This window comes from Schistocerca americana, chromosome 8, assembly GCF_021461395.2.
Source record: "Schistocerca americana isolate TAMUIC-IGC-003095 chromosome 8, iqSchAmer2.1, whole genome shotgun sequence".
In the NCBI taxonomy this organism is placed as follows: Eukaryota; Metazoa; Arthropoda; class Insecta; order Orthoptera; family Acrididae; genus Schistocerca; species Schistocerca americana.
The window spans coordinates 471,729,929-471,757,607 of NC_060126.1; the positions used below are offsets into that span (position 1 = coordinate 471,729,929).

General features: G+C 37.5%; 1 protein-coding gene across 1 annotated transcript in view; it reads left to right on the forward strand.

Moving 5' to 3' along the window:
- Positions 1–27,679, forward strand: part of LOC124545993 (venom peptide HsVx1-like) — a 135,928-nt gene that overhangs the window by 47,646 nt on the left and 60,603 nt on the right. The window contains exon 2 of the mRNA XM_047124961.1: positions 13,850–13,982. Within this exon, the coding sequence (XP_046980917.1) occupies positions 13,850–13,982 (133 nt within the window). The remainder of the gene's footprint in view (positions 1–13,849; positions 13,983–27,679) is intronic.

The window sequence follows — 27,679 nt, forward strand, 5'->3', positions numbered from 1 at the left end:
CCTTCACTAGTCTGGTTTGCACAATGTTTTGTTGTCACAGTAACACATTTTATGGGCACACAATATTTTTTCACCATGTCATGACTTGTCATTAGTCACACGCAAGTTTTCACCTTAGGAAAAAATGTATCTCTATAGTCAATGCGCTTTCCTAGCGTCCCTTGACACACAAAGAGTTATAGTTTGACACTAACTAGGTCCACTGTCTGTTATCGGCTCACTGTTCGTGTCGTGCTAGTTCCTTGTCCACTTGCACACACGACGATGATACAGTTTCTTATTGCTTGTTCAAAACAACCTCGTGACGTATTGCTGCAGGTTTAACAGTCACTGTCTGTCTCTGCCACACAATACTGCACTTTTGTTTAAGTTTTTTCATTTACAATGTCCGTTGTGCAATTTTTGTAACAGCACATTCGTAACTTCTTTGTTCGCTCTTTACCAAGGTGTGTGATATTTGCGTACATGGTAACAAATATTAAAATTTCGTATTAGTTTGCCCAAAAATCATCTATATTTATGTTTGCGTAGATTTTATTTGTGCATTCCAGCCGGATTCAGGCATATTGTTCAATAACTCCTTTGAAATTATGTCTCACTTTACTTGCAAGGTCCTACGTAACTGCAGTGTAGTCTCTGTAGGCTAAAATTGACATTGACTGTATCAGGCTAGCTATTTTTTACTGATTGGATCTGCACATGCTTCAATTGAAGCTCCTTTGTGCGTAACCTTGTGCTACTTAAATTTGCAATAAGTTTGCCTCCCATGGTGCCCTCGGGTCACTACTGGGTGTATTATTCTCTTTGATAACACTGGTTTGAAAATAAAGTTCTCAGGGTCTCATATTATCGATATTATTCTGGGTTAGAATCTGTCAATCTGACCGCTACACATATATACATATATATCTATAATAGAAAAGATTGTACCAAGAAATATTTCAAGTTTGACACACATATAGAATATTATGCAGTACACAAACTAATCACTACTAAAATGTTCCTCCTGACTGAACTCTGCACAATTTAACACTATAAATAATTGCACTAATCAGGTTATCTGTGCAGACATTTAGAGCATGTTTAAGCTAACACTAATTAAAAAAAGACATAACACAAATATTCATAAACAAAAGAGAAAGTCAATCATATTCTTATAACTAAATACTTCTACACTAGTACATTATCTCTACAGATCACACATCATTAATGTTCATTCATTTTCAAAAAAATGGTGTCCCTTTTTTTACACATAACACGTAGGACTATTAGTCATTTACTGTAGGACTATTTTCACATCCTTACACGGATACAGTCCCCGTACTCTCCCTGAATGGGGATCTGCTAAGAGATAGCTACACTCATGTGGCACACTTACTATTAAAGGTCCATTGTACACCAATTGCCACTTGCTATTCTGTTTCAAGGATGCCGAGGACTTAGGATGATTGCGTAAGAGCACCAAGTCCCCAACATTAAGTTTTTGATTATTCGTCACATGTCGATTATATTTTTCTTTCCTTTTCTGAGCGCACCTGGTAAGGTTGCACCATGCTTTCCTTATCTTCTCTTCCTTAGGCTCAGGAATGACTGGGACCTTAGGCAAAGGTGCCAGCCACTCATTCAGAACTCTATTATTATTCATTATAATCTCGTTTGGTGGATACCCCGTAGAAGCATGCGGGGTTGCGTTGTGAATTTCCAAAAACTTAGGTATCAGATCTGGCCATCTTGTGTGCTTACATGCAATGTATAACCTGAAAAATTTATTTAACTCTCCAAATGTTCTCTCTACTAAACTTGCTTGTGGTTGAAAACGGGATATTAGTATGTGCTTTATATCTTGTTCATGTAAATAGTTCTTCCAGGTATGACCTGTAAAATAGGAAGCATTATCCGATATTATCGCTTCATGCTTACCCACCTGTGTAAAATATTCTTTCCCTAACCATTTAACTATTCCACGAGCGGTGGCTGATTTAAGGCAGTATATTTTTAAATATTTAAAGAAAAGGTCATATACCGCTAAAATGTACTTTAATCCACCCCTGGCTCAAGGGTAGGGTCCTGCTATGTCTATAGATACTAACTGAAGTGGCCTCTGAGGCACTATAGGATGCAGTTCAAACCTTGTGGACTTATTTTGAAACTTAGCTTTCTGGCGCAGAGGACAAGTCCTGATAATGGTGCGAGTCTGCTGGCTTATTCCCTTAAAGTAACAGTATCTGGATAAAATCCTTATTGTTTTGCCTATCCCAGTGTGACCCCATGCTAAATGCGTGTGCCATACTACAGCTGGGATAGCCTGTTACAGTATACACACGACTCCATGGTCATTTGACACACCTGTTTTATAATACAGAATATTATCTACTATTTTGAAATTCTGAACACTTTTAAGATTGGTTCCTTCTTTAATTTTGCTAATGACATCTCGCCAAATCGGATCAGTTTCCTGCAATATAGACATATTCTTACACATATGTAAAAAGTCCCTCCTATGTACCTTATCTTGTACTAAGAGTATTCGATATTCCTCCGATTGTTCCAAAATCTTTGACACTGAGGATTGCCCTAGTGGGAGCCTTGACAAGGCGTCAGCTACAACATTATCTTGTCCTTTTAGGTACATAATCTTAATTTTATATTCCTGCAATGGTAACCTCCATCTTAGCAAGCGGGTATGGTATAATTTGCAAGACATTAAATAGCTCAGAGCCTGGTGGTCACTGAATACTTTGATTTCTTTGCCATAGATGTAATAATTGAATTTCTTTACCGCCCAAACCACTGCAAGAGCCTCTAACTCGGTAGCGGAATATGCTCTCTCACAGCTGTTTAGTGTGCGGCTGGCAAATCCGATTACACTGATTGTTGTGGGTTCGTTGCTCCTGTCCCACTGAAACAAACAAGCGCCCAGACCGTATGAACACGAATCTGTCGCTATGCAAAAATCTTTTGTCATGTCTGGGTGTTGCAGTATGTTTGCATTCACCAAAGCGTTTTTGATAGTGTCAAATGCGCATTGACATTCTTCTGTCCACACCCAGTGCGCATTTTTATGCAACAGGCTCAATAACGACTCGTTATTCATTAATTGGTTTGGAACAAACCGTCTAAAAAAAGATGCAAGACCTATAAACGCTTTGAGTTGTCTCTTACTTCTCGGGCTAGGAAACCCACAAATTGCGTCAAGATTTTTGCTGTCAGGTTTGATGCCTTGTGGTGTTATTATGTGTCCTAAAAATTTAATCTGATTATGTCCAAATTTGGATTTCTCAAGGTTCGCTGTTACTCCCGCTTGCTTAAACCTTTCTAAGACTCTACCCAGTAGTTCTACGTGCTCCTCCCAGGTGGCAGTAGCAATCACCAGATCGTCTACATACACTGTTACCCTTTGCAGCAAATCCGGACCTAAAACCGCGTCGAGGGCTGTTATGAAAACTCCTGCACTTACATTTAGGCCCTAAATTGGTAGCTCCTTCCCCCAAATATAAATGCAGTATATTTCCTCGATTCGGGTGTGAGTGGGATTTGCCAGAATGAACTTTTCATATCAACAGATGTCAAATATTGCACTCCATGGAATTTTTGAATTTGCTCATCTAAGTTTTCTGGATGAGTCCTGACAGGTACAATAATTTCGTTTATGTCTCTCGCATCTAATACTAACCGTACCTGTCTGTCTGCTTTTGCTACCGCCACTGCTATTTCCTTCTTCGACCAAGGAATGGAGTATTAGGCTCGACAGTAGGTTTTGTGAGGCTTCACCTCGATATTGTATTGATACCCCTTAAAAATTCCTGGTCGTTCTGAAAATACATCTGCATAGTTAGATAATAACTGTACCAAATCCTGCTGTTGCACTGAGTTCAAATTTTCGGACTGTGATACTTTGTTCACAAGTGCGTCCACATTTGCTTTTAATTGATCACTTTGTACATCTGGATAATAGACATTTTGTCCTAGAGAATGATTGTCTAAATGTAGTATCCACTGATTCCTACATTTTATGTTAATAGCATTACAATTAGGCACAGGTACCTCTTCAGATCTGAGCATGGACAATTCTATCCTCCTACCCGCGTTCATCAAAATTAATTTTCTCCGAGGAGGTCGATTACTGCATCCCTTTCTCTCAAAAAATCTACCCCCAAAATGCAGGCTACCTTAAAAACCTTTACTACCAGGAATGAGCACGCTATGGCTTCTCCTCCTATATACATCTCTACCCGCACTTTGAGTTTAATTATTTGTTGCTGTGCGCTGATGGTCCAGTGACTTTGCAATTGTTCACAGGGAATGCCAGCATACACTTTTCTTTCCCCAGTACTCTGAATAAGTCCATACTCATGACACTGACAGTAGCACCTGTATCTACGATTGCTTGTACATCAATATTGTTAATTTTGATCTCTATTATCGCTTGTACTTTGTCTTTGTGCTCCTTTATGCACGTGCGTGGTTCAGTTATTAATTCATGTCCCATCTGTACCCTGTCATTATACCGGAGGATACAGATTCCCGATGTTTTGTTCTGTGTCAGGCTGCTCTCGCTCCAAACCTCAGCCGACGATGGAGAGCGTATCTCGGCTGAATCTAGTTTGTTGGATTATTACTGGTGGATGGGTGTGGCTGCTCTGTGTCGATGACCTCCACTATGTGTAAGTTGTGTTGCGTCGGCCGCCACGGTTGCGCAATTGGCGCATTTTGTGGTGGCGGTCAGTTATTTTCATATCTTTCACTGTTTTGCCGGTCCGGACTGGGCCTCTGGTTCTGTGGCCAAGTTTGGTTTGTATCGTTATAGGTATTAGTGTTCCACGGCCCCCTGGCATTTTTCCATCTACTATTGCTTGGTGGGCCAGTTTCATATCGGTCCTCTGACCTCCTTTTCCGGTCATTATTTACCGGCGGACTATTGCCGTTCTGGTCTCTACCTCTATTTCCGTTTTGTACATAATCTTGTCTCCTATTGTTACCTCCGCCGTTTCTGTTATTTGGTGGAGGCGTGTTATTTCGACCATTTCTGTAACCGTTTCCATTACTTCTAGCCTGTTCAGAGGCTGCCTTAACATCCTCCTGAATCAGGTCAATTGAGTCCAGAACAGACAAGAAATGTTCCATGTCGTTCTCCGGTACGTGTATAAGTTTTTCCTTTACGTGTATCGGCAAGTGTGATTTCAAAAGTCTGATCAAATCCCGGACTGAAATCTGCTCGTCCCAGTAATGGGTCTTATTAATGTATTTCTCAAAATATTTTTGCAAATTGCCTAATCGTGGAGAATACGGCTCTGGATTATATACCTCTTTCCGTAATCTCTCCTGAATACATGTTGACCAATGTTTGGCCAAGAATGCCTTTTCAAATTGCTCATATGTGTCGCAACTGTCAGCTGCTTCGGTTGCCCATAATGCAGCATCTCCTTGTATGTAAGACATAACGAACTGTATTTTCTGTGTATGACTCCAAACGCTAGGCAAAATGTTTCTAAATCCCTTGATAAACACTACAGGGTCAACAGATTTCTTCTCCGTTGTAAAGATCTGAAACTGTCGGTTTCTAATCAGGCTTTCTTCAATCACTATTTTGGAGTGACATTTGTTTGTTTCGCAAACATTGGTTGCCTGTTCTGTCTCGCAGTCGCAATTTTTCACTGCTGTACTTATATGCCTATCATTGTTGGACCTGGCTGGCGTGACACACGCCTGTGCGTCGCCGTGCAGCAAGCTGGTTTCCAGCTCCGCAAGACGACGGTTGACATTCCGGTGTCACAGCGGAATGTCAGTGTGAACCGCCTTTTTTAGGTCCTGCATTTCCGCATTGGAGCCCACGTCTTTGGTTTCAACCGCGGCGTGCACCGTTTCGTTTATTTTTTTTATAAATTCATCTTCAATTTTGTGCACTTGTTCGGACATTTTCTGATCAATTACTTGACTTCTGTCAATTTCTAATTGTTTCATCCTGTTAGCCAGTACACTAATTTCATCTACGATACTGGCGTTAGCCACTTGGATACTATCTACTCTTTCGCACAGTTCTTGCACCGCTTTAGGTATGGTTTCATAGTTTTGTCTCAAACTAACAATCTCACTTTGCATAGCTTCCAAAGATTGCATTAACTGCAAGTCTCTCTCATGCAGGCGTCGATCATGCTCTGCTTGTTTAGCATCACGTTCTCTATCGCGTTCTGCTTGCATACGTGCAAATTCAGCTACCAATCTCTGGTCACGCTCTGCTTGTTCATGCACAAACGTAGCTTGGAAATTGAGCATGCGCTCGAACATAACCCTTAATGACTGCACTTCTGACACCTCAACACTCTCTGGTCCGTGTCTAGTGCTTGTGGGTGGTACAGTATTTCTACTATCAACTGAATCACTGGCTGGCAGTGGCAACATTTCTTGGCCTTCTGCCCCCAGATTCTCACATTGTACTTCCTGAACTACACCACTAACATTACTTTGTACCCCAATTTCTAACTCGGTATCACTTCTTGCTAACTGTTGTTCATTATCCATGTTTATATCTTTCTGATTACGCAATCTAACCACAGTCAACAAAAGAAACAAAATCTGAACTAAATATCCTAACACTCAGGTTTCACTGACATAATCACACAAGAAATGGTCATTTGTTGAAACACACTTATTATATACTACAATGACTAACTACTCAAATGTTCTGTTATTTTTAAAAAAGAACACTAACAACAAGCACACCACTAATGATCTGAGAACACTGCACTGAGGCTACTTTACTACCCACAGGACTACTACACTATAGCTTTACCTTATGGTGATCAATCTTGGGTGCAGCTGCCCCCTGGTATTGTGGTAGGTAATTAATTTTTCGATATAATGAGCTCTCTTCTTCAGCTTGCCTCTGGGTATATAATGTTCTCATGCAAAAAATCATATACAGGTATTACCACACAATATTGGTTAGGCAATACGTACAATACATGAAAAAATATTAGTTGTTCTCCAACAAAGTTCGACTACAATAATTCCCTAGTTATCTCATGGGTATTTTGTGGCCACTGCATATTCATGCCCCACGTTGGGCGCCAATTTAATGAAATTACATTAAAAAGAAAAAGAAAATAAGAATAATCATCATAATCATAATCAACAGTTACCTTTTCTTCAAATATTTGTTTTTTAGTTAATTTACCTTTCTTTCCTTCTGTACGTACGAACTTTGTTGTAGGACCTCTTATTTACGTGTGGTAATAAAAATTCATTTACACAGAATTAAGTACATTTAAAATTACGTGAATTCATATTAACTGATTAAGAATATTTAGTTGGGAATTAAATCCTTTATATATTTCTGCATTGGCACACATTTTCTAAATGCAGTGGTTTTTTTCAAAGATTTACTGAATTCTTTCCCGGCATTAGCTATGGAACACAAGACTGTCTCTATTAGCAGAAAATGGTTAAATATTGACAAGCCGATGTTTAATTATCACTGATAAAATACTCTTCACTATACATTTAAGTTATTTGAAAGAACCAAAATTGTTAAATTCCAACGTTAACTATCCGCCTATGAATGCACAAATGTGAAACTAATAATAAATTCCGTCAGTCTCAGGATCGCTGTAAAAGAAAAACATTTTCTCAATTCACTGCTAATTTTTATCTGCTCCCGATTTACGGGTTTGGTTAATTTTTCCTATCGGGACAATTTTTTAAATGTGCCGCCGCTGCAAATCGTTCGGTCGCGGCACAGCCCAGCAACACTGCTAAAAATGCTGAAAATTCTTTAAAGAAATATTATAGATGACATGGGCAAGCTAATTTAAACTAATAATACACACTTTTGATAGATTATAATGTATTTAGACCACAACAATAATTCAACTTACATTAGTTTGTAATTTCTTCTCTAATGGCGGCTAAATCTAGATACAGACAAAAGAAGTCTACCCATTCATAAAGTGCTACATCACAGGTTCCTCTCACGTTTAGCTCTACAGGGAAACGACAAAGAATACACACTACGTGGTGGTTTTTATACTACTGCTGACCATTAACATCTCTTTGTAATCTTACAACATTATTTTCCTCTGTGGCTGAATTTTACATTTTTGTTATCGCAGATATTGACTCATTTCGCAATTACATTATGAGTATAGAAATATTACCATTCTAAATACATTGAGAATATTACTACAGAAAGTATTACAATAATAACGAATGTCCTTTACACAAAATTAAATAATAATTTTTTGCTAAATAATTTCAGTATATACAAATTGCTTCATAGCGGCGTATATGGTACAATTAAATTTTAGTTTATCAATAGTGCGAGTTTGCCAGGGAACGTTACAAGTCCCAGAATTTGGACTTGAGATTACTTAGAGTCTCAAGTAATGACAACAATAAAATATTGTGACCATCACACTTGACATGTGAAGGCACTTGCTCCACTATTGAATCATTCTTTGCCCAAGTATCAACAGGGCGAGTAGACACCAAATCACTCAGATCAAGTACAACAATGGCAGTAGATTCTTCCACTGTTCATCTCGTGAGTGTTCAGCATGTCTGACTGCCATGGAGTGGTCTTGGGTTCAATTCCTGGTCTGGTCAGAATTTTTTCTCAACTCGGGGCTTGACGTTGAGTTGTTCTCATCATTGTTTCATCACCATCAACACACAAGTCACCCACAGTGGTGTAAACTGAAAATATGTGGAACTTGGAGGCCAAATATCCCCAGTTGGGGAAATTCCTTTAACTTCACCCCATGAACTGGAATATGCTTAGTTTTTATTACTATCATCCACTCTTTTCTGAAGTTGGGGAAATTCCTTATACTTCACCCCATGAACTGGAATATGCTTAGTTTTTATTACTATCATCCAGTCTTTTCTGAAGTACAACAGCTGGAAAATAACTTGAGACTTTAGCTCTTGCAGGATGCTGCAGTATGCCACTTCTTGCTGCATTGGCCAACTTTGTGGCAATGGTGAGGCTGCTGCCGCACTGTGAGAAGTTGCATGATGCCATTTTCAGTTCATTTCTTGCATCAATGTCCAGACCTCCCACTGATATGCTTCACAACTAAAACGCTGATCTTATCTATGTCCAGTTAAGGTGCTGGGTGATTTCATTTTCCGATTCACTGCTGTCAAAAGCAATGGACCAAAATCACAAGCTGTGGGTTTCCAGGGTTTCTTCCTGAACCCACAATACATGTTGAGAAATCACAACAACTTTGCTACTGTCTTACTCTTTCCACAGCAATATTCCATACTGATACTTGGCATCACAGTGCTCCAATTTGGAATGTGGTTTACTTCCTCTCACTTATGAACTTGATGTGGTTGAGCAATTTGCAGTTAGATAGAATAAAACCTGTCATCCAGAAAACTGCACAGATAAATTATTATACCACTGTAAATACACCCTTTTATAGCAAGAGAAATAACAAGCCAATAACTTATTTCTGCAACACAGTTTTGAAGAACCTGCCTGGGATGAAAAACGTTGGTCCAGTAGCACTGCATGACTTAGTTACAACACAAGGTTATATTCTGATGCTGCGTACTTGAAGTTCAGCTGCACATTCTTGGTCTGCTAACCTGCCTACCCTTACCTGTGATGTAGCTGTTCTTACAGTGCACTCGAATATGTGAATCTGTCTGAACTTTACTGGAAAACAACCGTGCTCTGCAAATGGTCAGTACACCATTAAAAAAAGTGCAAAGTAATCTGGTGAAATCAAAGATATTATTGACCCTCTTTATCCTTCAATTATGTTGATGTGGACGTGTTAGAACATGATAAGCACTCTTCAGAATTCTCAGAGCTTGCAAAATTGGAAATTCTGCTGGACAAGACATTTCTGCTCTAATGAATTAGCTACTTGCACGTACCATTACAAACACTCTGCTGTTCCGCCGTGTGGGACTTGGACTTGAACTGCCAGGATAGTTTTGGAACTGCTGACAATAACTCACACAATTTTTCCAAGATACAAAGTATGTTAACCCCTTGGTTGCTACCTGACAGACACCAGTAACAATCTATAGCAACACTGACTTGATAGTCAACAACATAATAAGCATCATCCAACTTACTTACATTTGGTTGATTGATGACACAAGATGCACCATAAAAATCTTCATTTAATTAAGTTTGTAGGTGTTGTCACCACCAAAATGTACTTATTCAGACTTAATAAACATCAAACAAACTAATACAAGGCTGATGATGTAACTAATGTGGACTGCCATCTGACAGGTCCAATCTTGGCCAAGCCCTGACACATTCTCATCTATACAACGGTCTGTCTCTCCTACTTATAACTTTTGTGACTTCTGTGACATAAGATGAGCCACTTTACTAATAATTTTCCTATCAAAGTTGCATAATCCAACTTTTGACAGATCTGCCAATGGTGCAAGATTACATCAGTTTGCCTCTCACTGCACTTCTGATGAAATATGAGCTAATCAATACAAACAAAATTGACTTCCAGAAAAAAATGTGCCATAGATGCAGTCATAGATTTAATTGAGAATGTCATAATCAAAATTAGACTCAACAATTAAATGTGTATTAGTTTTTGTGTGTGTAACAAAGGCATCTGACTGTGTAAACCATAAAACTTCATATAGTTCAAAATGGTACACAGGAGATTAGGTCCTTTCGTACCTAACAAGCAAGATCCAATAAACAGAACTGACAGAAACATCAGGAGAGAAATTTAGATCTGAAATGAAAACTCTACACTTCTGCCACAAAGGGGTCCATTCTTGGTCCACTACTTCTCGTATCATACACAAATGACATCCCAACATTGTTAATTATGACAATATAGTTACTTACGCAGATGATATAATGTAGCTTTTCAAAGGATAAAGATACAGAAAAATCTAGATATATAAGTCAACTTGGAGGTAAATGGTACTATCTAAAAACTTACTGAAATAAATCTGCTTAACAATATTACTGAAACACTTTGTCAAAATTTCAAAACAAAAAATTCAACACAGTGAAGATATCAACATTAGTATAGTTAAGTGCATTACACAAAACTCAAAATATATGAAACTCCTTGGAATAATGACTGATAAAAGTATAAATTAGCATAAGCATATAGAATATGTAAGCAGAATACTGAACCCAAACCTTTATGTGCTGCACAACTCAGCTCCCTAAAACACACAAATATGAAAATGATATATTTTGCTCTGATTCATTCTGCATTAAGTATGGCATAATTTTGTGGGGATTCACTTCCAAAACAATCATTAACAAAATATCCAAATTAAAAAAAAACAGAGCAACAGGAATGATAGCTGACCTTAAATGGAGGGATTATATAGGCCAGCATTTGAAGCTCTTAGGATACTAATACTACCCAGCATGTCACCAGCTGGCGCTCTGTACAAACAAACTACAGCTATTCTTGGGTCGAATATTTCTATTCATGATACCTCTGCATCTTTATCTTTAACTATTTATTCAGGGAAATGAATATTTTTTTCTTACATAGGCACAACAATCACCTTATTTGTAATTATTTTGACAAAACTTACTGCCCAGTGCGTAATGTGTGAAAAAACAACCACCAGGAGTTTTCTTGTGTTGAACAGAAAAATTACGTTTTTTTTTTTTTTTAAATTAACTTTCTAACAGTACTTGAAGATCATCATCTTTACTTGATAGTAAATGCACATTCTGACAAAACACAACAAAATTTTAATTTAATTTTGTGCTCTGAAACTTACTTGTACTTGTTTTCGACTGTGTGTTAGCTTGGTGTTTCATCTGTGAGTTCTTGTCATGTGTCATCATCTAAAATCCTGGCTAGTTGCTGCAGTTCTGTATCTCCTGGACAATGACCTCACAGTCTTGCAGGTGACTCAAGTTATTCTGTCAGATGTAATGCCTTCTTCTGTTGCTGAAATAGATACGCTGGCATCCGCACATGATCTTGTTTCATCTATTTCTGTGTCCTCTTCCTCTGATGGAATTTCACTCCATTCCCCAGAATGCGTAGTTCCCTCTGCAACAGCAGGTTCAGTTCCCTTATCTGCTGATCTAGATGTTGTTGTTTATGCTATTCTTTCTGATTGTATGTTCTGCTGTTGTGGCCCTTTTCTACTTTGTACTTTCCCTATCCCTGATGCTGATGCTGATTTTTCTGTAATGACACACACAGAACAGCTTGTATTGCACAGGGATGTAGCTTTGTTTGATGTTTGATTTAAAATGTGGTAGTCAACGGAATTTCTTGTAGACTAGTAGCCATAGAAATTATCACTTCTTTGTAGAATTCTTGTAGGCCTTTTTGAGATATGAACAACAGCCTTTTTTGTTTCTCCTGCAGGACAGTTTATATGGTCAGACTGATGTGATTGTTTGAGAACACTTTAGTAAAAGATGAAGATGGCAGCTGAGTATTGTGATCACCAGCTTCTTATCTGCAAGCGGTATTGATATTTTTGGTGAGACTGCTATTTGGACCTCCATTATTACTGCTATTGATTTGGCTGCAAATGCAGTTTTATGTCATTGGTACCCAAAATAAATTGCATATATTCTATTGAAATTAGTATAAAATGGAAAGAAGGCATGGATGTACATTTTTTACTTAAAATAACAGAATTGACTGAAATATGAATTTGAAATATTATAGTTTTAATGGTTAATTTAAGTTACATTCTAACTAATGGTGTTATAACAAACCTGTAATTCATTTCATGTTAATTCAACTGTTCAATGGCACTGAACAAACTAACCATCAAAGGTTCTTCAGTTCACTCATACACTCCACTATAGATGTCACTGGAGGAGTTTTAGTATGCTATGTTAAGTTGTTGGACACACATGAAAACATGTACCTGACACACTAAAGTTAAACCACTGAAATATTTTTAGATGTTTCTTCTAGTCCTGGCATTATTTTATTCATATTTGCTATTTTAGAAAAGAAAATAGGTAAGATGATATTGTGAACTTGCCATTTTAATTACATTATACAGGGTATTCAGGCTAGAGGTATACAAAAACATTTGTTTACATTTCAGTACCTATAAAGGCTTGTAACTTTATTTGTCCAACATTGGACACAGGAGGCTAAATATTTTTATGCATGATGATACAGTTCAGTGTGGACACTGTTGGTAGTTCAAAACTTGTTTATAAGCATGCCGAGCGTTATGGCCTCAACTTTGGCGTAGATCCACTGTCTCAAATTAACCAAATCTTGAGCCTTTATCCTGTAAACAATGTCCATGATAAACCTCCAAGCAATAAAATCCATTGGAGTCAGACTGGAAGACCAAGGGGGCCAGGCAGTGGGACTCCCCCCTCCCCACCCTTTCCAATTCAATGCTAAGGAAATGTGCCATGGAGAAATGAGATAATATTGCCATGATAGAGTGGTGAGCCAGACCCTGCTGGAAAATGATGTCGAGAGCCATCTGTTGAGCCGTATAGTTCATCAACATCTTGGGAAAGGTGTGCTTAATCACTGGCACACATGAGCCATGGAATCTGCACTGTTCATGAAATGGAGAGGATCACATCTTGGAGAGTGTCTCTATTGACTGCAAATATATATATATAAAATGTTGAGTTCTTTCATTATGAGGATTTGTTTCTGTTTACTTCTAGTCTGGACACCATGTATATTTCCTTGACTTTTTCATGATAATATTACTGTTAATATAATTATAGCCTTATTACTTCTATATGACATGTGGTAAGATGCAAGTGAATACTTAAGGTGCAAGTATATACCCTAAAACCATGCATTTAGTATGAATGCAGCATACTTGGCATCACAGGCAGCATGTACTAATATCTGATATTCATGTTCTGCAGCATCTGGCCCAAAGTGTCCCATACCTGAGACGTCAGACACATTAGAGATTGGAGGTTCAAAACAAGCCAGTGGAAAATGTGTATTATATAAGTGCCAGATGAAGGGTTCAAATGCAGTTACCGTCTCCCATTCGTGAGTATCACAGACAAGTAGTTAAAATCTGTATTGGCACTCCTGTAAACATATCTTGAAAGTGTCATTTATTTATTTATTTCATTCACATTCTGTAGACCCATTAGCGATAAATTGCTTGGGTGTAGAACGTGTCATTTACATAGATTTGAGACATCTGTTTATAATAATAGGTTGTACAATGAATAATATATTACACAGAAAAAAATGTTTACAAGAATTGTTTTTTGTAAAAAAGTTACAAATTACATTGAACAGATTTACAATAGATCAAAATCAATTCACATATTCTGAAACATAAATTCGTCCAGTGAGTAAATGGTTTTACTTAGAAGATATTGTTTAAGTCGATCTTTAAAAGTAGGTGGATCAGTAACTGACATTTTTATTGTCTGAGGGAGAGCATTAAATATTTTTACGCAAGAGCAGTCTACTCCTTTTTGTACCATACTTAGATTCTTTTGTTCAAGATGTAGATCATTTTTTACCCAAGTATCATAGTTATGATACATGCTGTTCATTTCAAAAAGGGAATGGTTTTTACACAAGAAACACATGAGATAGAAAATGTACTGAGATACTGTTGTGAGTATTCTCAGCTCTTGGAAGAGTTTCCTGCAGGAATGTCTGTAATTGACACCAAAAGCTGCATCACATGATAAGGTCATAGCTTTACAGTAGCTGTTATATTTCACACAGCTGTAACAAACAGCAAGTCTAACATAATCTTAATAAATAAGGGAAAATTATCATTAGTTTTTCTGAGAGCCTTCTTACCAGCAAAGTCATTCTATTCAATTTCGAGTTTGTGAAATGTAACAGAATTATAGTGTCACAGATTCTAGAACACTGAGATCTACCAGTGTTGACAGCACTTTTCACTGACATGATTACTGTGATGAGTATTTATCACTTTGGCTTCACAGTGTGTGGTCACTGATTAACTGCACATCCTGCTGTCAGTCATACATCAATGGTAAAAGACACAAACATAAATCAGGAGGCAGGAGAAGCAGGCTTCACAGTACTAACACTTAAAATGAAAGCTTCAAAACAGCAAAAAGTATTCTGATATACAAAATATAGATAGCCTCCCTCATCAACAGGGATGTGTTTTTTTTTTTTTTTTTTTTTTTTTTTTTTTTTTTTTTTTTTTGCTCTAATTTGAGGTCAATTCTCATACTGTGTGTTTCCAACAGTGTGTGTGTTTCCAACAGTGTACTATTAATAGTCTATGAGGCTCCTTTTCATCACTCTGAATCTATACAATTTTTAACACAATACCTCAGTTGAATCATCTATCATTTATTTCAGTTTCTCTAACTCTTGCATCAACTCAGAAATTGAACTTCTCAATTATAATTCCATAACTTCATGCTAAGTAGAACAAATCAGTGTATACCTTTCTTAGATGGTTTCCCTCTAACACTACAATTGCTAGTTGCTTGTTTACTTCTGATGCACTTATAATACTTCTACTATGTGGTTCCATGGAGAGATACAAATAAAAACTTCATGACAGATTATAACTGCATGCTGAACCTGACCGTATTGTAACCAATGTGGCAGGTAATTACATATGAAATGATAGCTTTATAAAACTATTATCCACTAGAGGCAAGGTTTCAAATTTGAATCAAGCATTGGAATACAGTTTTAATCTGCCAGGAAGTTTCATAACGATGTATGTTTTGCTACAGTGTGAAGCATTTCATTCTAGGCAAGAGTTAATTTTCTGCAGAAAGTAATAACTTTCCTGTTATAAAGCATACAAAGGTGCAAAACACTACATTTATGGGAAGAAGTTATTATTATTAAAAAAATTATATGTACTTGAGATCTACCTATTGTTCACTGCAACTGACATTAACTGGGTTCTTCAGTAGTAATGTAGCATCCCAAGTCCACAGCCCCCATTGATATATTAGCTTGTGGTTGTGCATTGTTCAGAGTGCATATTAATGTTTAAAGTCATTTTCAGATTTTATAAATAATAAAAAGACACTTCAAGTACTCTTAGTTTCTTTGTCTTCTGTTTATAAATGACAAGACATCGATGCGCTAAACAACTTGTAAGTCAGTGTTTCCGTCTTCACAGTAAGCAAAAAAAAAAAAAAAAGAAAATCAAAATTCTAAATCAGTTATTTATCTGTGATTAGATATATAAGTTATTTGAGTAACACTTTGTAAGTGACAAAAAATTCATAGTATTTTGAACATGGCATTAAAGTTACAGTGTCAAAAATGGAAATTGTAGGGTTTAAGAAATCACAGTAATATAAGAATGACCTACTGCTGCTACTCTACTTCCACAGAAAATGGATCACTATATATTAAGAAAAATTTGTGAATCATAATTAAAATGAAAGTATGTAAAATTGTTAAATTACCTTGCTGCTCTCCAATGGGATGCAGTTTATCCATGTACTGGGTTGTCACGTCACATGCTCTTAGTACATGTAGTTGCAAAACTTAATGGCTTAAAATCATGACAGTTTATGATCTGACATTAATATAAAGGTTTAAGACATTGACACTGAACAAAATGACTGAAGTTAAAGAAATGCTGCACTTTAAAGATTTTCAATCAAATTATCAGAAAGAATGGCACTCAGGAACTGTATATGTAATTGAGTTATATGATCAGTAATAAACTCACACAAACAACATACAAAAGTTACAAGAGTAAGTGAGGATCCAGTAACCATCCAATTAGCTTAATGTACCTTAACTAATTTGGAATCCAATGGATGCCTGTGGCCACAGTGACAGTTGAATATTCAGATTTGAAGAATGATAGCAGTCAATCACAAAATTAGTAATTTATTGCAGACTATAATTTAGTCATCACTGATCTATCACTAGAAGGGTGATACAGGTACCAATATGTCGGAGCCTAACTTGTGACAAATGACACTAGCCTTTACGTGGTAGACACAATGATTATTTCTGCCATGTATAGACTAATGTTATTTGTCAAAAGTTTATGCTCTAACACGATGGTACCTGCATGACTTTTCTGGTAATGCACTGATGATGTTGCAGTATAAATCTATATCTGCAAAAATTATGGATTTTGTGAGAGACTCCTGTCCTCCTTTAAATCTGAAATACCTTTCCTGAAAATAATAAATATTTAAATTTCCTTCTTGTGCCAAGACTGATTTTTTTTCACTCCTTCATTCCAACATTTTCTTTGGCTTCAGGTAAGTTAATTTTTATCTGCTTGGATGGTGATTTTCTGCTACAACATGTGGGACAAAATATATACCAAAGAATATATACCAAAGGATATATACCAAAGAATTTTCTGATTTCAACTGTCTCCTAACAAGACTAAGTATCAACTAGAACCAGATTACCAGCTTTAAAAATTGTAGTTCTGGAGGATGGGAGACCATCATGCATTTTCTAACCAGTGGTTCTCTTCCTTGATGTGTCACTGGCATACATGGGGAAAAATTTTGTGGATGTACGCTGCAGACTATTAATTACATCCTCAAAACTGTGTAAAAAGTAGGTCTCAGGGTTTGTGTATTTTGATTCAGTAAGTTCTGCAGAAGCAAACAATTTTCTTCTTATAGCTTTCTTCAGGATTACTGATATTAAATGCACACATTACAAAAAGTTTTGCATCACCCTGGTTCCCAGAACTTCTGAAGATAGACATTGGCTGTGGATATTGTATCACAGACACAGTCTCTTTTACTGTTCAGAGATGTCACTAAACTCGCCCAAAGATGTAAACAACCATGCATGAGCCATGTCTATTAGACAGAGGGTGTCTGACAGCCAATCAGTTCCATTCATTCCACCAGGAAGGAGGTATACAGCTCATGTTGTCTGTAGTTTAACTATGCCTAGACAGTCAATACCGCAGTTAGATCATGTCCACATTGTTACTTTGTGCCAGGAAGGGCTCTCAACTAGGGAAGTGTCAAGGCAGCTTGGAGTGAACCCAAGTGATGTTCACACACAGAGGAGATACACAGAGATCGGAACTGTTGATGACATGCCTCACTCAGACCACCCAAGGGTTACAACTGCAGTGGATGACCGCTACCTATGGATTGTGGCTCGGAGGAACCCTGACGGCAAGGCCACCGTGTTGAAAAATGCTTTTCGTGCAGCCACAGTACATCATGTTATGACCCAAACTGTGTGCAATAGGCTGCATCAAGCACAATTTGATTTCCAATGTCCATAGCAAGATGACACCATGCAGTGCGGTACAGATAGACCCATCAACATGCCAAATGGACCACTCTGGATTGGCATCACATTCTCTTCACTGATGAGTGTTGTATATGCCTTCAACCAGACAATTGTTGGAGACGTGTTTGGAGGCAATTTGGTCAGGCTGAACACCTTAGACACACAGTCAGTGAATGCAGCAAGGTGGAGGTTCCTTGATGTTTTGGGGTGGCATTATGTGGCACCGAAGTACACCACTGGTGGTCATGGAAGGTGCCATAATGGCTGTACAATATGTAAATGCCATCCTCTGACCGATATTAAAACCATATTGGCAGCATATTGGAGAGCCATTCGTCGTCATGGATGACATTTCGCACCCCCATCGTGCACATCTTGTGAATGACTTGCTTCAGGATAACCACATAGTTCGATTAGAGTGGCCAGCATGTTCTCCACACATGAACCCTATTGAACAGGCCTGGGTAGATTGAAAATGGCTGTTTATGGACCACTCTGAGGGATCCACACAGAATCGCTGTTGAGGAGTGGGGCAATCTGGACCAACAGTGCTTGATGAACTTATGAATAGTAAGCCACGACAAAAACAAGCATGCATCAATGCAAGAGGATGTGCGACTGGGTATTAGAAGTACCAGAGTGTACAGCAATCTGGACCACTACTCTGAAGGTCTCACTGTATGGTGGTACAACATGCAATGTGTGGTTTTCATGAGCAATAAAAATGGCAGACATGATGCTTATGTTGATCTTTATTCCAGTTTTCTGTACAGGTTCCAGAAATCTCATAACCGAGGTGATGCAAAACTTTTTTTGATGTGTGTGTAAAACATTAATAAAAGTTCCTTGATGGAAGAGTATGTACAATGAGGGAAAAGCAACCACACCCTCATAGTGGACTGATGTGTAGCGCATAGATACTTATAGAAGTAAACAGTATTCATGCTAGCTGTCGAGCTCTTGGCTCTTCTTCTAGTAAAAGTACCTACATTCACAAACACAGGCAGGCACCTAAATACACATTCCCACCACAACAGCAAGACTGATTATTGATTAATGATAATAGAGAGAGAGAGAGAGAGAGAGAGAGAGAGGGAACATCGACATGGAGGGGGGAGGAGGAAGAGTTGTTGGAGAGGGCAGTACATCTGGCTGGGGAAGGAGTCGCGTGGACAGAAGAGAGAAGGGAAAAGGAAAGTGAAGCAGTGGGAAACAGGTTAAAGGGAGAGGGGGTGTAGGCCACGGATATTGCAAAAGCACAGGACATGATAAAGGGGCCATTCCCACCTGTATAATTCAGGGAAAATTGTGATGGAAGGCACTGTCCAAATGCCACACATAGTGAAGCAAATGATGTCATTTGTGTTGTGCTGTGCAGCATATTTTACAAAAGTGTTGTAAAGTTCACAGTTTGCCACATTCTGGCAGGGTCCATTCAAGCAAGTGGACAGTATGTTACTTGTGACTCATGAATATGTTGCCACATACCTGCAGAAATCCACCAAGGATTTGTCAAAACTACACCATGCAGAGTTACTGCTGTATTGTGTACCAGGGAGGTACAATCATGCTTTTAAGCAGGTGATCATCATATGGTTATAACAGTTTTCCTTTTAACACTTGATTACTTAATATACCATGTACCTTTGGATTAATTTAAACTATGTAAGGACAAGGATCTCTCTGTTCCCTTTCCAGTCGTAAACTATGGAGGTGCTCATTACCCAACCGTATGTTGCTATTTGCTCTTACTTCGCTTCCTACTTTCTCTGAGTATGGATTTGTTCACTATTTATTACAATTTGGAGGAACCCTGGGTAAATAAAGGTGTTCTTCTCAACACATGTATCTTCACACAAACATGACACTGCAAGTGGGAACAAGAATTCAAACATACCAGAATAATCTCTACAAACTGTGTTACTTTTGTCACGATACTGTCCTCTTACTTTAGGCACAGTACCTATACCTTACCTGATGGTAGACACTATGAATGCACTACATCCTTCCGTTTTTGTAGGTAAGCCCCTTTAAATAAATTCCTAATACACTACGGTACAGGTCAATCCCCTTCTTCATGCACCTGCCTGCACAGTATAGGCAGCCTTCCTTGGGTCTGCCTATCTGCCCTTATCGATCCAATCAACTCTGGGTGCGCCCTCCTTAACCTTCATGAGTAGGCTTCCTCATTCATTACCTGAATTTATGTACACTATGTTTCAAAACTATCTGGAAAAATTAATATCTTGCTATATCCATCACACTCACTTCACAATACTTCCTTTAATCCTTTTCGAGTCCTCCATTTCTCTTCCAGTCCTAACTTTCCAATAGACACCATACTTGGGAGTATTATTTAGTGTGTGTCTATGACTTCTGTCCATTTAAGTATATGCTGTAATGTAATGAATCAAAAGATATTCCTCCTTATACTCTGTAACCAATGTACAGCCACCACGATGTAATACTGTCGTCATAACCATAAATACTCTCAGCCCTTACTTATATCAATACCCTAGTACATGACCATGAATACTCCTCCGTACATACCTTTATGTAATGTGGAACCGTCAACTCACATGACCACATGCGCATACCCATCCCTATGTGCACAATTTTCCCCCTCCAACACATGATGGTTGTTACATTACCTTAAACTGTATTCCCCCTCTTTGCATATTTGCATTTCACTGTTTGGATGCGTATGTGCAGTTGTGTAGCCTGATTCTTCAGCCACCTTATGTAAAATAAGTTGAAGGTTATAGAAAACTACATAAATTGAGAAGGACTTCAGATATAGAAATGTATGCATATGGACAGAGGGAAAGATAGACTGGTACTGAAAAGAGAAGGAAGAAAGGAAAAAAATAGAAATGGTTGCAAAGATCAAAGAAGAGAAAGAAGACAGCCCCAAAGTCAGGAACCCTTCCCACCCTCCTTCTCCAGGATCCCCACATCACCAGTACTTGAGTGAGATGCCAGAGGAGGTATGATGTTAAATGTCTCCTGCAGAATGGACATTCTCACCTTCACCTTTGAAGTCCCTGAAGAAAGAGTATGTATCATATCATATTATATATCATATCATCACAAATAGAAACCATATATTATATCATATTATGTATCATACCATCACAAATAGAAATTATATATTATATCTTATTATTTGTCATTATAAATAGAAATTATATCATATTATGTGTCATATCATCATAAATGGAAACTATATATCATATCATATTATATATTATATCATCACACCCCATATCGTATCATCCACATCACTTTTACATTGAGACTAGAGCGGAGCATTCTGCGAATTCATATATTATGATATATTACCTAATGCTTCAGTCTTGACTCAATACAACAACCCAATTCATTGTGGTGAATATACAGTGGGGAATTACAGTACCCGTAAACCAAGTAAGACTGAGTATAATGACACGACCACTTACATCTACCTCCACAAGAAGGAGTATGACCTTGATATCAGTGATTTGCTGCCACACTTGACTGTTTGCCCCATTAAGACAAGTACTAAAGTCTATGACAGTATAATAGGATGAGAACAGAATACAGGGTATTATAAGACTAGAAGAGAACCTGGTGTGGGAAAACAAGCAAGGAAGTAACACCTAACCCAACTCGGGATCCGACGGTCGTCACTCTGCCCGTTAACACAGATTGTTAAAGTCCCTGGGGAAAATACTCCATCATATCTTTAACATTATATTTTCCTTTTTCTTCTCCAGTTGTAGGACCCACTAAAAATAAAGTTTTTGGGTGGATCACCAATTGTACTCAGTTAGGTCCCACATACTTTTGAAAAAATTTATGCATTTATTTCTTCAAGGCAGAACTCTGAAGATGTTTTACTAAGACCGGATCATCTACCTTATAAAGAGGTTCTATAGCCTTCTTGTTGTGCTTACTTACTTGTTTTTGTGCTCTCTTAACTAAGTTCTTAGCAACTATCGTTTGATTCAGTTCGTAATCAGTAGTATGTTGTTCAGGCCATGTAAAACATTTAATAAGTGATTCATCTATAGAGTGTTTACCTTTTACTTCTAATGGTGTTAGTCCAGTTGATAAATAAGGTAACTCATTTATTTTTTTTTTAATTATGAATTTGGCCAGCTATGGACCGCATACAACTTAAGACTTATGGTGTTTCTTTTTCTTCCGTTCTTCCCAGTACTTCTTCATTTTCTCGCCAACTGTTCGTCTCTGCTCATCTGTCCACACTCTCTTGGGTCGAGGTTTTGGCGCATCTTCTTCATAGTTTGCGTTTTCTATAAGTAGCCTAAAGTTATTCCTGTCACGTATTATTTCTTCTGTAGCACCTATTTTGTTGGCGTCTTTCTTTACTGCTTCTATCCATCCTACGGTGTTTTTCAGCTTACTAACGTAATTAAAAATTTTCTTTGTAATTCGTGTTTCTTCCATTCTTTTTAAATGTCCATAAAATTTTAGCCGTCTCTTCCTCATTGTGTCTGTGATCTTTTCTGTATTTTTGTATAGGTCTTCATTTCTCCTTTTAATCCACCTGTTTTCCTTGTTTTTCTCAGGACCTAGTATTTTTCTTAATATTTTTCTCTCTCTTTTTTCTAGTTCTCTTAATTCGCCTTTCTTATTCAATGTTAGGCACTCTGATCCATATGTTGCTTGTGTCCTAATAACTGAATTATAATGTTTAATCTTTGCTTGTATGGATATTGATTTCTTATTGTAGTAGTTTTGTGTTAATTTATATGCAAATTCCAACTTTTTTTTCTTTCTTTATTTGTTGTGTTATCCAGTCCATTGGCTTGGATCCACTCCCCCAGGTATTTGAATCTATCAACTCTTTTAATTTTTCCATACTTTGTTTTCATAAACTTTTCTGTATTATGTTTGTGTTCTATATACTTGGTTTTTTCGTAGGATATTTTTAGCCCAGTCTTTTCAGCAATCTCGTGTAACATATCAAGCATAACTGTTGCGTCTGTTCGGTTTTCAGTTATCAATGCCATATCATCCGCAAAGGCTAAACATTTTACTTCAAATTTGTTCTTTCCTTGGCCCATGCTTATACCGTTTGTGCCTCTGTTTTTTAATGTGTTTTCCCATGTTTTTACTACTTTTCTAAAACCAAGTTAAAGAGAATTGGGGACAGTCCGTCACCTTGTCGAACTCCTGTTTTGATTTTGAATGGTTCAGAAATTTCGCTTTGAAACTTAATTCTTGATGTTGTATCTGTGAGCGTTTGTTCAACAAGTCTTCTGGTGTTTTCATCTATCCCTGATTCATAAAGTATCTGGAATAGTGTTTGTCTGTCAACTGAGTCGTAGGCCTTCTTGAAGTCTACGAAAGTAACTACTGTATTTTTATTTTGTATAGCTCTCACTCTCAAAATTGTTTTTAAATTAAGTATCTGTTCTGCACATAATCTACCTTTTCTAAATCCTGCTTGATAATCTCCTATATTAGGTCCTGCTTGTTCCTCTATTCTATTTAAAAGTGCTTTAGAATGTATTTTGTATGTCACTGGTAACAAGGATATACCCCTGTAGTTGTTGGTGTCTGTTTTATCTCCTTTTTTATGGAGAGGGCGGATCAGTGCTTGTTTCCAGTCACTGGGTATGATTCCTTTTGTCCAAATGTCTTTAATTACTTTGTGAATTTTCTGACATGTGGATAAGCCCCCTAGTTTCCACATTTCTGCCACTATCCCATCCTCACCTGTTGCTTTGTTATTCTTCAATGCTTTGATAATCTTTTCTATTTCTTCTACTGTAGGTGGTTCCGACGGTGGATTTTCATGTTGTGGTTTTTGAAATTGTAACCTGTCATAAGGCTCCTCACAATTTAATAGATTTTCAAAGTATTCAGCTAAGATTTGGCAGTTCTCTTTATTGCTTAAAACCATTTTTCCATTTTTATCTTTAAAATGTCCGCCCCGGTAGCTGAGTGGTCAGCGTGACAGACTGTCAATCCTAAGGGCCCGGGTTCGATTCCTGGCTGGGTCGGAGATTTTCTCCGCTCAGGGACTGGGTGTTGTGTTGTCCTAATCATCATCATTTCATCCCCATCGACGCGCAGGTCGCCGAAGTGGCGTCAAATCGAAAGACCTGCACCAGGCGAACGGTCTACCCGACGGGAGGCCCTAGCCACACGACATTTCCATTTTTTTTTATATCTTTAAAATGTAAACTTGGTGACTGGAATCCAGTTAAAACTTCTCTGAAAGTCTTATAGAAGTCTCTAGTGTTGTTCCTTTTGAAATCAGAATCCATTTCTTCTAATCTGTCTTTGTCATATTTTCTTTTCACTGATCTGATGATTTTTGCTGTCTTTTTCCTTTCTTCCTTAAACTCTTCCCAGTATTCGTGTTTCTTATTGCTGTTCCATTTTTTCCATGCCTTTAGTCGATTGTCAATTGCTTCATCACACAGCTCATTCCACCATCTGTGTAACTCATTTATAATAAGCTTGAAATCTTTAATTTCTGTCACCCATGATGTATGGGTTTCATGGCAGTAAGTGTGGCATAATTTCCCAATTTCCTTCATAACTCTTTCACATGGGTTCGAAGAAGGATTATAGTTGGATATTAGTACTTGACAAATCCCTTTCTATGCTAAAAGCTCCCTAAACTCGTTGCTAGTAAAATGAGGTCCATTATCAGAAAGAAATCATTTTGGTTTGCCTACTTCGAGAAAGTATTGTTGTAGACAATGTATTACTGTTGGTGTGTTTGCCTTTTTAATTGAATAGAATTTAACATACTTCAATCAAAACTCTATGAGGACAAAAACGTAGGCTACTCCTCCTCTTCCTTTCGGGATTGGTCCAAATAAATCTGCAGTGGTTAGATCGTGTAACACTTTAGGAATAATTGGATACATCTCATATTTAACATGAGTGTTATCCTCTTTTACTTTCTGACAAATCTCACAAGTCTGAATGACTGATGCCACTTTATGTCCTAGTTTTTTAAAATAATAGAACTTATTCATATGTGCAATCCATTTCTTTACACCAAAATGTCCGTAACCCTTATGAATGTACCACACTAACTCATCTTCCACTAGACTTGGTGCACATAAATGCCAACACACAACTTTCCACCTTCCCTCTTGACTAGGCAGGAGCGATTTCCTAATGCACATAGTAAAGATATCCATAAAATAAGGATCGTGTTGGATGTTCTCTGTAATTTTCTGAGCTATCTCTTGCACCTTGTTGCATAAATATTCTAACGTTAGAAAATTAATCACAAAGATTACACCAGGTTCTTCTGAATGCCTACTGGTAGCCAAGGTACAATGTTCTCTGACCCCTCTACATAATGGATCTCAATGTCATACTCTTGAGGAAACAACATCCACCGCATTAATCTTCTATGTAACAACTGGCTATTCATTAGAAATGACAGAGCTTGGTGATCTGTATATACACATATTTCCGCCCCGCTTATCAGTGTTTGGAATTTTTGTATACTCCATACTATGGCTAATAATTCCTTTTCTTTTGCCGTATAATTTAATTCATGTTTGTTAAGACTTCAGCTAGCAAAAGCTGCTGATCTATGCTCTATGCTATTTAACCCCCATTCACCTTGGAATAGCTCTGCGGCTATACTATAGTGTGGTGCATTGATTGAAATCTTAAATGGTTCACCCATTAACAGATGGTGCAGTATCAGTGATTCTGACAGAGCTCACTTTGCATTTTCAAATGCTTCCTGTGCCTCTTGGTCCCAACACCATGGTACTCCCTTTCATAATAAATGCAAAAGTTGATGGTCGTTCAACTCTTGACTTCATACGTAGCGTCTATAATACCCTGCCATTCCAAGAAATCCCTTCAATTGTCTTATATTTATAGGTAGTAGACACTCCTTAATGGCCTTTATACATTCTGTATTGGGCTTAATTCCTTGTACACCTACGATATCTCCTAAAAGTTTTAGTTCTTGCCTTGCAAAGTGAGACTTAGACAATTTTACTGTAATACCTTTTTCTTTAAATTTTTACAGTGTTTTCTTCAAGGTTAGACAATGTTCTTTCCAGGTGGGTGATATTATCAATATATCATCTACATATAGAATTAAATCCTGTAATAATTCTCTACCTATCGCTTTGTCCAGCACTCGTATAAATACTGATACTGCGATATTCAGCCCAAATGGTAACACATTAAAGTAATATGATTTTCCATGAAAAAGGAATGCTGTATATTTCCTTGAATCTTGATGTAACCAGATCCATCAGTACCCAGCAGTCAGGTCCATCGAACTAAAGTACTGTGCTTTCTCAAATTTTGATAATAACTTGTCAATACTCACTGGTCTATCTCTTTCTGTTTCTATATCTTTATTCAGGGTGTGTGTGTCCAGTGCGAGCTGCACCATCTGTAGCCTTTTTCACAACAACCAAGGGATTATTTATAACACTTGTACTGCATTCTATTATTTTATTATCTACCATTTTATTTATTTCCTCTTTACCTGCTCCTTTTAAACTCACTGGTATCGGATACGGTTTACAGAAAAATGGTGTATCATCTTTGATCTTAAACATACTAACTGGATTATCTGAAAATACCATCTCATATTCTAATAGAATTTTGGCCAAATCTGCTTTCCGGTCATTGGTTAATATTTGGGATTCATTTACATTATTTTGAATGTCAGCTCATTGTAATGCATGACTTACGTTTTCCATCCCTGGTGACAATTGAGCTGTCACGGTTATTCGTAAACTCTGGCATTAGTTGTTTGTTTTTCAACATAACTGTCTGCTAGAAACTTAATACAATGTTTATCTTCCCTGAGCCCCAAATAAGGGCAACTCTCTTCAATATTCAACATAACCTTCATCTCCGACAGCCAATCTGAACCAAATAATACCTCTCTATTAATATTTTTATTACTAGTAGTGTCTGCCGGAACATAATCTCACCGATGTTACAATTTACCTGGGTTTCGAATTTAATAACCTTACTTTTAGTTCCAGTTATTCCATGTATATATACCTCTGTTACCGGTAATACAGGTAAGTTATTGTTAGTTCTTGATGTATGAAAAAAACCCACTGGAAATAAGTGATACTTCACTGCAGAATCAATAAGTATGTCCACTTCAGAATCTTCTCCTTTTCCAACTATAATAGGTCTAGGATTAATCCTAGCTATGCTAGGTTCTTCTAGTAGCAACCACTCTTTAGTTGGTACTTTATGCGTAAATGAAACATATTCATTATAAGTAAGCCTCTTAATGTATTTCTACGACCTGGGCCCCAGCCCTGGGTCCAGATCGCCCTATGATGTCTCCATTTGGAGCCCTATTGCTGCCAGGTATGAATTCTTGAGTATTTACTGGTCCCATATTAGAAGCTGGATGTCTCTTTTTTGATAATTTCCATTACCCTTATTCTGCTTATATCGGTTTGCTGTAGCCAAATTTGTCTTATGTCTTTTGAAATTACTAGAGCTAT